Source organism: Haliotis asinina, chromosome 9, assembly GCF_037392515.1.
Source record: "Haliotis asinina isolate JCU_RB_2024 chromosome 9, JCU_Hal_asi_v2, whole genome shotgun sequence".
NCBI lineage: Eukaryota > Metazoa > Mollusca > Gastropoda > Lepetellida > Haliotidae > Haliotis > Haliotis asinina.
In genome coordinates this window covers 39,976,067-39,989,326 of record NC_090288.1, presented here as the reverse complement: position 1 = coordinate 39,989,326, position 13,260 = coordinate 39,976,067, and the positions used below count along the sequence as shown (strand labels likewise).

General features: G+C 36.5%; 1 protein-coding gene across 2 annotated transcripts in view; it reads left to right on the top strand.

The window, feature by feature from the left end:
• Positions 1–13,260, top strand: part of LOC137297118 (TBC1 domain family member 30-like) — a 125,202-nt gene that overhangs the window by 93,849 nt on the left and 18,093 nt on the right. For both annotated transcript variants that reach the window (XM_067829111.1, XM_067829112.1), the window contains one exon: positions 10,600–10,727. In XM_067829111.1, coding sequence (XP_067685212.1) covers positions 10,600–10,727 — 128 coding nt within the window. The remainder of the gene's footprint in view (positions 1–10,599; positions 10,728–13,260) is intronic.

Genomic DNA, 13,260 nt, shown 5'->3' with positions numbered 1-13,260 from the left:
AGTGCGGGTTATTAACGATTTCCTTTTAATTGTGTTTTTGACGATCTATTAATGATGCATGGTCGCCGAGTGTATTTCAAGTTTGGATTAGCAACTATTTCCTCTTAATTGTGTTTATATATGGTCTATTGATGATGCATGGTTACAGGGTGTATTTCTAGTTTGGGTTATTAACGATTTCCTTTTAGTTGTGTTTAAAGATGATCTATAAATGCGTGGTCTTACAAGACGGGTGTGCCCTTACATACAGGGTACCGTTACCTACAAGGCTCCGATGGCACAGTGGTAACGATTCTTCCAGGGATAGTCGACTGGTGAAGCGGAAGAACATCCGAGGCGTAAAGCTGTTATTTTATTCTTTGTTATTACGAATGTCGTAACGGCAGCCTGACGCGGTTATTAATGTGCAGTCATATGTGGGATCGATAGCGTCTCTCGGTGCAGCCCTCCCCGACCCCGTTTAAGCAACCTCTTGCTGCTCCCTTGATGACTAGAACCGCAAATCAATAGACCACCATGAGCCGATTGGGACCAGTTTACGACCAGATCTAAATTCAGTGGAGATAATCTCTGTGACTTGCGGCTGGCTTGGCTGAATTAGGATGTACCTGTAACGTACCAACGGATCAAGTATCGACTAGGTTACTGTATGGGGAGGGTGATGTGTATTTAGCTGGACATTTGGACCTTAATTTTAGCAGAGGACCTCTACTTAACAGGCTTGGTTGCTCTCTCCTACCAATTTTTATGTTGCAAGTGTTTTTTTGAAAATGTCTATATTGTCATTATCTGAATACTGGACTTGTATTTTAGGGATAACAATTTCGGTTTTTATACAGGCGGGTATGTTTAGGTTTGGTAATATGCAACAAAAAATCCTCAGAAGATGCAGTTAGATTTGGTCTTGCTTCTGGTTAGGAGCCAACAATTGGTTGATGCATGCTATTGTGTCCCAAATGGTGGATTCTGATGTTAATTAATGGATTTCCGGCCCAGACTTGATTATTTACTGACACAGTGGTATACCTTAGAACTGAGGAGTGTGGTGTTAAACAATGATCAAAGCTACATAATGTTATCTAATGTATAGTTCACTTGAGCATAAAACTGTATACACTTGGAGTAGGAATAATTCATCCGTGACAGCTTTTCCTAATGTTAGGGTTATTGTATGTATAAGTTGGTTTTGATGCAACTTTTAGCAATGTTCTGGCAGTATGACAGGAGGCGAGGTCAGAAATGGCTACACACATGGTACCTTTGGAGAGAATGAAACCTGGCTTTTTGGTCTGATGAGCAAACACTTTAATTACTTGACCACCCAGCTGCCCAAGCCTTTTATAAACACCTGGTGTTGTGGGATGTGAGTTTTCATGTCTGTTTATTTTGCCTTTTAATAACCATTGATTCTGTCTTCAGCTGATCATAAGAACTGCTTGGATATAGAAGTATAATTGTCTCTTATTCAGGTGTCATCTGATGATCAGGGGTACAACTGGTCGTCAGATGGCCATGCTTGCTGAATTGGCTGATGTGTGTCACTCCATCCCAGTTCTATAGGTTGATGGTCATAACTTTAATCACTGGATTATCTGGACTGATCTTGATAGTGCACAGACCACATACTATTGCTAGAAAATCACTGTATGGTGGTTCCTCATCACACCAAGGACCCAGTTCAATTTTCCTCGTGGATAAAATGTATGAAGCCCATTTCTGGTGTCCCCCCCACCTTGCGGTTTCTGGAATAGTGCTAAAAGCGGTGTACGACTAAACTCACTTGCTCACTACCTTGTAGCACTGTCCTGCATCCCTTCCCTGAAGTATGAGTGAATGAGTTTAGTTTTATGCCACATTTAGCAATATTTCAGCAATATCATGCAGGGGACAAGACAGACTGGCTTCACACATTTTACCCATGTCTGGAATTGAACCTGTATCTCAGCATGACGAGCAAATGCTTTCCCCACTTGGCTTCATGGGAACTATTGCCAGGAACAAAACAAAATCTTTAATCATGACATGAATGTACTGACTTGGTCCAATAGACGGAAACCAAATTGATTATAAACTGGTAGGTCCTAATGAAGGTAGAAATAAAACTGAAAGCTGATAAAACTTTAATTAGGTGCCTGTTGGTGATCCAGTTCTCCATGCCCAGCTGGCTGTAATGAATTAGAGATAGCAAGGAGATGAGATAAGTAGTCCTGCCAAGACTAATACTGAATCCTCCCCCAGAGGTGATACTTAGGGTCAAGGAGTCCGACTGTTACAGCTGATTAAAGATGCTTCATCAGGTCAGCAAGTCCCAGCACTTTCAGTCCTAGTGGGGCTACTAAAAGCGTTTGCTTGTAATGCCCAGATGAGTAAAGCCCATTTCTTTTGGTGTTATTGCTGGAATATTGCTCAAAATGTTTAAAACCTCACTCACTCACCCATTGTGATCTAGGCAGATTGTTTAAAGGCCACTCTGATATTATTCTACTCAATAGAAATTAAGGGCCATTCAGTTTTTTGTATTTTTATACTCATGGGACAAATTAACTATGGTTATATGGAAATGTATATGCATGTACTTTAAAAAAAATAAATAATACATAAATTTTGAATTACTTCAGTTACTTCAGTAAAAAATAAGAAATAAAATATGTCATTCAAAGATAATGACTAACCAGTTCTTTCACATTACTTCAGTTTATCTTTGATGGCATGAAAAATTACTATAGTTATTTAAAGTAGTATAGGTGCATATATGTTATGTTGTTATATAAGCTGTTATACTTCCTCAAGATTAAGCTGAAAGGTGTTCACTCTCCCTAGAGGCGATGGGGAGTACCCTTGTGGTTGATTTATTAGCACATTCCCCGGAGACGTGGGTACTACCATGGGTATGATGCTTGCTTCTTTTTGTTATTCCATGATCTGACACTGGTTCTGTATTACTGAAGGTGGCATAAGACCACACTCACTACATAGCTCAAATCTTCAGTACTTCACTCAACACCCACAAACAAACCTGACAACTCGATCCTTTAAGTCATCACAAAGATGGAGGTTAGGCTCTTTACATAAATTCTGACTAATATTATACGATGTTGAAAGTATCACTCATCTCTACAATCTCCTCTAATATCCAACTTTTTCCCAATGCTCTATGCAGTCTTGATGTTTACCCATCAACTTATCTTCCTGTCTATATGGAGATGTACAATGAATGTATTTGCTAAGTCTAGCGTAAGGATTGTGGGCAGATACATACAGTTGTCACAGACTCACTGGTCTACAGCTACAGAGTGTTATCGTATAGATGTTATTAGATGATAACACCCAGTTATACTGCATTCTGTGCTAGATGACACATAAATTAGTCTATTGTTTTTCCGATCATCAGTCAGATAGTTTGGAGGTAGTCATTTTATGGGAGACATGTTGGATACGCTGTACAAAAGTACTCGGTTGAGCATAAGAAAATAAAAAAATATATAGATATTCCCTGATCACACAGATAAGAATAATTATGCTTGAATCCTTTTGAAGTGTTTTGTCTCTGTATTTATGAATGCTAAGTTGTGTGTTTTCATTTAAATAATTGCATTATTCAGTAAGTATGTAGATAAGTTGAATGTTTGATCCTAGAGGCTGTATTTTGTTTCTTGACACGTTGAGATGTAAGGTAAATTGAGTATAAAATGTTTATCAAGTCAAGCTGCTTGTATGTGGCTTGTGGGTTGGCGTGAGAACAGTTCCCAAGAAATGTATATATGTGGCAAGAGAGTGAACATATCATACCTTGAGTAAGTGTATGAAGCCAGAAGGTCCACTTGAACATAAGATCCATAGAAACACTTATATAATGCGACTCGTGAAGGTCCCGGGGCCTTCAGCAACCCATGCTTGCCATAAAAGGTGACCATGCTTGTAGTAAGAGGCGACTAACAGGATCGGGTGGTCAGCCTTGCTGACTTGGTTCACAGTTGTCATTGGTTCCCAAGTGCGCAGATCGATGCTTATGTTGTTGATCACTGAATTGTCTGGTCAAGACTCGATTATTTACAGACCGCCACCATATACCTGGAATACTGCTGAGTGTGGCGTAAAACTAAACTCACTCACTTATATAATGCGTGTTTGTGGATTAGCTTGGCAGGTTAACAGTTTGATCTTCACATTTAAGACCTGGTCCTAGAATTTCTTAGCACTAAGACAGTTGTAAGTACCATACATTAACATAAACTCCGACTGTCTTTGTGCAAAAACAGCCTTCACACAGCAAACTAAAATTTGACAATACACGTCAAACTCATGTTTGAGAGTGTGAACATTGCAACAACTTGTCACCAACACCAGTGTCAGAGCTGTTAAACAGTTGTCAAGAAATAGGATCATTCTCTAGTCGGTCTTGAAAACTTTCCCTCAAACTTACAGTGTTGTCAAACTTCAGGTGTTTTCAAACTCATGTTGTTAAGAAACAACCAATCACAATCAACAAAGTTGTCACGTGATTGCACCACTAGCGACATGGCACTCAAGTGACACGAAAGGTTGACAACAAGTGTTTGACATTGGAAAACACGAGTGACACAACTATTAAAATTTTAACAACATGTGAAGACTGCTTTAGAGAACTTTGAAAATCTAAGCCCTGGGTTCAATTCCTTGCATAGGTACAATATGATAAGCCCATTTCTGGTGTTGCCTAGAGTGATTTGCTGGAATATTGCTAAAATCCATTCAAAACTCACTCACTGTGCTCGGGACTGTAAACTGGTTATTGTGGGTCACAATTACCTTAAGGAAAGTTGTCCATAATATCAACCAATGGTTTGCTCTATCTAGACGTTACCTATTTTACACCATGTGTGGTATTAAAGAAAAAGCGAACATTTTGCATCTGACAGTTTTGATGTTAGCCTTACGCATATGAAAAGCTGAGAAGATTCTGCATTCTTTGTGACCTCTGGGTTTTGCTATTATGTATTCTGCCATAATACTTAATTCTCATAGGTTCAAAAGGTGAAAGTTGATACTTTTGAAATTGATTTTTCTCAGAAACAATTCTAAAAATACATTAATAGCCAAATTATAAATAATTCATGGAAGGTAACTGCTCTTAAGTGCCACTATCTCAAATTTCAAAATTCAGTAGATGTCCCTCTTTAACTGTGAAATATTATCAAAGATGGCTGAATTCCAGTCACCACGTTTCTTGCGATCTTCCTTTTCCTGACAGCAGCCATAAAGTTCTGAATGTTATCAATTACAAAATTCCCTTTTATGATGATGACGTGATTCTTTGATTCCTTTCATCAGCAGTGAATTCTTCAGGAAGGTGATTTTTTTCAGCAGTGTTCATTTCTTTGGCACTTTGCAATTGTCTAACATTAAAGCATCTGAGTAATGTCCAGTGGGACAATCAATACCTACATTCAGAATTTCAGAGGGAATGGTTAGCACAAGTCTCAAATTAAATCATATATTTTTATCCCATAAAGCATCTCTGAAGATCTGATGTAGGCAATGGCTGTAGCCTAATGGTTAGTGATTGCTCTTCATGGAAAAGATCTGGGTTCGTTTGCCCACAGTCCCGGGGTAGAATAGGCCTTCAGCAACCCATGCTTGTGATAAAGGGCGACTATGCTTGCCGTAAGAGGCGACTAATGGGAATGAGTGGTCAGGCTCGCTGACTTGGTTGACACATGTCATCGGTTCCCAATTGCGCAGATCGATGCTCATGATGTTGATCACTGGATTGTCTGGTCCAGACTCGATTATTTACAGACCGCCGCCATATAGCTGGAATATTGCTGAGTGCGGCGTAAAACTGAACTCACTCACTCACTCACTTGCTGACTTTATATCCATGACAGAGTAACAACAAATGGAAAGAATTAAGTAACCTTTAATTCTTTTGAGTAGTATACTTTGATCACATTAGATGAGATTTCTGTTCACGACTTGCTGAGCAAGATCTGCGGATGGAATCCAATAACTGGCTTTAAGAAGTAGCTGTGACATGCACATTCAAGCCGAGCCAGCTGTAAGGTGTCTGTGTATGGGGTGCTGTCATGCAATGGTGTCTACAGTGCCACTTCATGCCAGCTTGTCGGCCACAGAATGCTAATTTATGTCTCAAAGACATTGATTTTTTTAATGGGTTAACCTACCTGTCGTAATAGCAGATGATACCATCAAAGATTAACCAGTATATAGGATTATCTTACCTGTGGTGTAATGGCAGATGATACCATGAAAGATTCACCTGTGCATTAGGGTTAACCTACCTGTGTTGTAATAGCAGATGATAGCATGAAAGATTCACCTGTGTATAGGATTAACCTACCTGTGTTGTAATAGCAGATGATAGCATGAAAGATTCACCCATGTATAGGATTAACCTACCTGTGTTGTAATAGCAGATGATAGCATGAAATATTATCCTGTGTATAGGATTAACTTACCTGTGTTGTAATAGTAGATGATACTGAGACGACATAGAGATCCATATATATATATATATATAGAGAGAGAGAGAGAGATGATAAAAATATTTGAGGCTTGCAGAGGTTATTGTTACCTTGTTCAGTAATTTATGACTGAACATAACTTTCAAATATAAGATGTGTGTTTTACTCTGAAATCATTCTTACAGGTTTTTCAGGTAATCAATTTCAGTATCAGTGAGATCACTGATGTCATTTGATTGTGATGTCATGGTAACAAATGATGTCGCTAAGGTCCACAAAATATTGTGATGGAATTTCATTGTAACCAAATTTAATTTCATCCAAGTGATGCCCTTATGGAAACAGTTTTGGTCGATAAAAAGTAATTGGATGTGTCCTTACAAATAAAAAGTTGACTTTTTGAATTAACTGTTGGCTTTTGCAGCACAAAATGTAGTCCCTAGTTGATACGTGTTGAGACTTATGTTACTTTAGTGTTAAACTTTTTCAAATATTTTGACAAAGGATGTTTTCCTCAAGCTCATAATCATAGTTTATGCTGACCAAAATAGTACAAACCCATGGTAAAAAATTCTCATACCTTAGTGGTTTGGATGTCATGACAGATTCTTGTACCATTGTCCAGCATGAAGAACAATGGTATAAGAAAGTGTATCAAAACATCGCACACATGAAATATAAGAAGTTGCTATCCATAAAGATTATTCATATCATACTTCCAAAAGTTTTAAAAGATTCTACACTCATATGTTTATGATTCCAGTGTTCAGAGAAGGGTATTTTTTTAACTTGGAATATGAACGGAAATGGTGAGTCAGTTTTACTTTAAATGTTGGGGTTGAAAAAAAAAGGAATTATTCATGATTTGGATGCATTTGGATGAACATGAAAAAATAAATGTTGTTTCCTATGAACAAGTTATCATGGCATATCTGGTTATTTCTATTTAAAGATTTTCATTGTTAGTTGGACCAAAGAAAAACAATTCTGTTATACCCAAGGATGCAAAATATATACTTAATCATACACATGAATGCTGAATTCTGACTGGTTGAGAGTCATTCTGTTATGTTCAGCTTGCCTGGCTTACAGGTACAGTCAAGTCTTGTTAATCCGACCTCCATTTATGCGACAATTTTGTTGGTAACAAATTGAACAAATGTACGTTTAGTCTTAGTTATTTAGTCTGATATCCGCATTAATCTGACAATTTGTTGTGCAATGGACAATGTCGGATTAGCAAGATTTTACTGCAATATGTATGCTGACTAGATGTGTGCCTAACAGTTGACATTACATTGGCAACATAGCACCCATGATGTTGTACCTGGAATTGATAACAGTATTGGGAAGCCTAGTGTTTAAAATCACCAAAGTAATATTCTTTTTAAATATTCAGAGTGTTTTGGCAATTTATCAGGTGTATATGAAGCAAAAAGCAAACTAAAAATAATTCTAGTAAGTTAACATTTTATGCTAATAAAATTAGGATTTTATTTTTTGAGAAAAATCCATTTTTATTTTTATTCTTATTCTTGCAAAGATATGACCAGCTAATCCAGAAAACAAAAAATAAGATTGTTTTGGCCTTATAGAGTTATATTTTATAGATATAATAAAGAGGATACACCCTATAAACAATATACACAGAATTGTTAAACTTGATCAACAGTTTTTGTCCATACCCTACTCATAAATCTCCCTACCCACTCCCTGAAAGCTCTCATTTCATCAACACGTACCCTGAGGCTGGGCTCAAGCCAACACAATCAGGCTCTTAATGTATGGACACCTTCTGTCTACAATGGCCTCCAGGTATTGTGCAATGGAAGCCTTATGTCAGGAGGTTTAATATGTTCCTAACTGTTGATAAGGACGAGATGTCAAGCTCTCTGCACACCCTTCTTGTAAGTGATGAGATTAGCTTCACAAACCTGACAGACTGACACTGATCAAATGTGAAGACCACACATGACACAGGTTGTTGTTGATCAGGAGGAGAACTGCTTTTATACTTCTGCTGTGTTTATCAAGAACACTTTAGATCCTTTGTGTTTGTCAGAAACCTGGGTAAGATTTCAGAATACTGGATACCTTCTGCCATCTTTGAAAGCAAACAAGTTTACTTTTGGCTTGGGTAAGGTTAGAGTTACGTAAGGTTTATTGTCAGGGTAAGTTTTAGGGTTAGCGTTAGGGTAAGTTTTAGGGTTAGCGTTGGGATAAGTTTTATGGTTAGCGTAAGGGTAAAGTTTTAGGGTTAGCATTGGGGTAAGTTTTAGGGTTAGGGTGAAGTTTTAGGGTTAGCGTTGGGGTAAGTTTTAGGGTTAGGGTTAGGGTAAGTTTTAGGGTTAGCGTTGGGGTAAGTTTTAGGGTTAGCGTTAGGGTAAAGTTTTAGGGTTAGCATTGGGGTAAGTTTTAGGGTTAGGGTGAAGTTTTAGGGTTAGCGTTAGGGTAAAGTTTTAGGGTTAGTGTTGGGGTAAGTTTTAGGGTTAGCATTAGGGTGATGTGACAATAAGCAATATGGCTGGTAGGTATCCGGTATTCTGTAGTTGTATCCCTGTCTGAATATGGTGGCATATTAGTGACTTGTCTTGTTTCATGATTTAATAAGCCAGCTTTATCTTAATGTAAGGTCTAATTATATAGGTCCAGATATTTTTTTGCTGTTTTAATTGTCTTAATATCAAAACGAACAAGTTTAGGGTTCGGCTGAAACATTTCAAGGTAGAAAATGATAACTTGTATGGTCAGTGGTTGTAGACATGTAGTTTATTGTTCTTGTACTATTCAAAACAACTCACTTTATTCATGTATGTCAGATGATATGTTTTCAGCTGTGTTTGCATACTACAGTGTTTAGTTACTCTTGCTTTGACCAGGTAGGTTGTGTCATTCAGATACTGGCTTGTGTTTAAGATGAAATTGTCTTTGACGAATTAGTGAAATGTTTTTGCTCCTGTATGACAATATTCAAGAAAATATTAGATGTCAAGCGTCCTTAAACTGATAACATGAGGATAGCAATTGTTGATCTGTGATGCCATGCAATCTTTTGAGTACCAAATTGTATGTATTTGAAACAGGTTACATCACTTTAAACTATGTTATTGTCATTTTATTTTCGGTTTTATGTTTAAACTTTTTTTAGTGGATTTCTATCAACTAAATTTATCTCCAGCTGTCTAAAAGTGGAGTAAAAACTAAATATTTCAATTAGTTTTTACTCCACTTTTCTACAGTTGGAGATAATACTGAAATTGAAATCAGATCACGTTTGTCTTTGACTTATCCAACACCAATACATGCCTTGAGAAGCGTCATGGAGGATGATTAGTCTCGAAGCAGACGCTCCATCTTACAGGCATAGAACTGTTTCAGATGCTGGCTTTTGTTGTTAATCAGTTGGTGAATGTTTAGGAAATGGAGGTGATTTAAAAAAATGTGTTTCTAGCTGAAGTTAAACATAATAATAATTCATTGGATTCATGACCAGATCCTCAAATTCTGTGCTGGTTCTTACGATGAAACTATTTACATCAGTATTATTGAATTCAGGAAAAGGACAAACTCATGTTTGTCAAATCAGCTAAACTGACACTTCAGAAATCAATTCTATTACTTGCAATGAGTAGTAAAAAAAACATTCATTTTTAACACGCCAAGATACAATTTAAGGAATTAGTTTAATACATTGAAGAGAAGATTGAATATCTCAAACAACAGACACATTTTTGTCTCCGACGATGATGCAGTTTCTTTGCATAATACAAACAAGAAATCCTTCATATTCTGCAGTTTGATAGCGTATGGAAATGAGTCTGTGAGGACCATTTATGTTGTTTCTTGTCCATCGGTCTTAATAACAGCTCTCAGGTCTTTCTGTGGTGGTGTCTAATACATTGTGCCATTTATATTTATTTCATCACCCAGATAACAAATCAAGGTCAAGAAGAGACTCTGAAAATTGAATCCACCTGACATTAGGTGATTATACTCCAGATCTCCATTGTCAGATCACATTAATTTTGGTCGAGTTTTTTCAGGATCCAGTTTGAGGAAGCTGTTTAGAGACTGAATCTGTTGCATATGTAATGGACCTTGATTACATTTGGTTGTTTTTTTTGTTTTTTATCAGAAATCGATACTAGGATGCGATTCTCAATTCAACCTCCCCCTGGTGAGAGTGCCTTTGAGCAGTGGAAGGATGCCATGAAGGCCGTTGCTAGGTTACCATTGGGAATACCACAAGAATTCCGGAAAAAGGTATTTTTCTTGTCCATTTTATGCCTGTGATATTTGTTTTAACTTTATCAGTTTATGGTTAACATTTCTTTGCTTTCCATGTTGGTTCATTATTCATTGCCATTGCTTTTTTTCTTGTTTGTGTAGTTTTTATTTTCTTCTTTGAAGAAAGCTCATGCAAACTTAATAGAAAACATTTGAAATGACTCAGAAGACACATTAATCCCAGATATATTAAACAAAGTGACATCTTTCAGCTGAAATTAGTTTTTACAATGCCCACATTAGGTTTCTAATTTCCAGAAGGACCTAAAGGAGAAAATTAATAAAAGTGTAAAAATCCCCCCGAAAAAAATGCAAAAAATGAAATGCTCAAAGAGAATGATTAAACCTGAGTAATATTCAGGGAATAAAGAATACTGGGTTCTTGAAATATTCTCTTAAATATTTCACGGAATGATTTCAGATGAAAGTTACTTATTCATTTTGATACTCAGTGTAATTATTATTGGGAAAACCTTTGTATCTCAGTTTTGTTGTTGATGTACAGAAAAATAAATTAACTGATAGAATTTTTAGAAAAAGATATTTTCCCTGTAGGTTAAAGGTGCACATATAATTGTTGAAGATATATATCACATATCATAATTATGAAACTGATCCCATTGTGACATTCCAAAAGGTCTGTGTTCATTGATTTTGAATGTTTGCATATTATTCTGTCTCTGGTGGAACTATTTCAAACTCATGGAGGATCTATTGGTGTGGATGTCCGCCTTCAGCTGAAACTCACAAGATTCTAGTTTCTATCTTTAATTATCAACGATTGTAGAGCTTGATTGTCTTGCAGTAAATACCAAAGACAGCTGTACTTCAACACAGCTTTGAAGGGAATGGCGCCAGAGTATTTACCTAAAGATGCCTTTGAGGATGGTTAAATTATTTTGAAATATTCACTTTCTTTATGACGAACATTTCAACAAGAATGTTGCAGAATTTCAAGACAGTGTATTGGCATCACAATTTAGTTTGCACCATATTACTATATGTATTGCAATTTTGCACATGCATGTCCCATTTCCTACACACTGAAATAATATTACAAAGCATGCGGAGTCATCTCCATTTTGTTGTCATAGATACAGATCCAGGTTTGGACTGATCTTCAATATTCCATGCTTGTCATTAGAGGTGACTAACGGGATCGGGTGGTCAGGCTTGCTGACTTGGACACATGTCATCAGGTCCCAAATGTGTAGATCAATGCTCACGCTGTTGATCACTGGATTGTCTGGTTCAGACTTAATTAATTACAGACCACCACCTTATAGCTAGAATATTACTGAGTGCGGTGTCCAACTAAACTAACCAACTCGATCATTTGTGTATCAATTTCTGTGTTGAGTTAAGGTTACAGGATACATATCATATGGGTTGACAACCCACACAGCAAACCTGACCATCCGATAGTCCACTCTTTAAAGGTATATTTATCTTTAATTCTGTGTAAGATGATATAGCCTTACCATATTTATGCTGGTATGAAAATGTTTTAGTTTTTATCCAGATGGGGAATTTGATCTAACAACTGAAGTTGGTATAAACTAAATAGAAACAGTTAAAGAACATACAATTCTTTATATTATGATTGTTCATAAGTTATGCCGTGAACCACAGTTATGTCAAAGAAAGAGGTGTTCATTGCTTTTCAGTAGACCATAATAGCTTCTTTATAACTCATATTAAGGGCAGTGGAAAAGCCTAGTGGTTAAAGTGTTCGCTTGTCATGCCAAAGACCCGGGTTTGATTCCCCACATGGGTATTATGTGTGAAGCCCATTTCTGGTGTCTGATATTGATATTGTTGGAATATTGTTAAAACTAAACTCACATTACCCTTTCAAGGAAAAATTTGGTGAAAACATTTAGATTTAGTTTTTGTGTTTGTACATTTAATAATAAAATAAGCAATGATATCTTATCTTTTGTTTTGGTGCTAGATTGGATCAAATGTAATATTTATATTTTTTATGTGCTTTATATATCACTGGTCGTGTTAATCTTAAATTTGTTATTTTCTGTATTAATAGATGGTAATGAAAATTCTTTGAATGTTCTTCCAGAAGCAGATTTTAGTACAGATATTTTTAAGAAAGCATCAGGTTTCCACAACTGATGGCATTGCAATGACATAAGTTTACTTTAAATAAACCCCACATATCAAGACTGTGTGCCAACAATGTGCTGAAACAAAAATATCCCTGATATGAAATAAGCTGCTGACAATGCTTTTTTATTTGTTTGTAGAAATGGCCAAACTTAATATGGTCCCATGACTCACAATGTTAAATATTTAAGACCATTCTGCATTTGTGCTTGTACCTTATGTTTGATTGAAGTAATGTTCAAATAAAAGTGAATTCATTTCTAAACAAAAATATGAAAACCAAGTTTGGAGAAAACATTTTAGTGCCATTTACTATGTGATTCATGTTTCTGCCTCCTTGGACAGTGATTAATCAGTAATACTTGTATTCTTTTCAACTAATGGCACT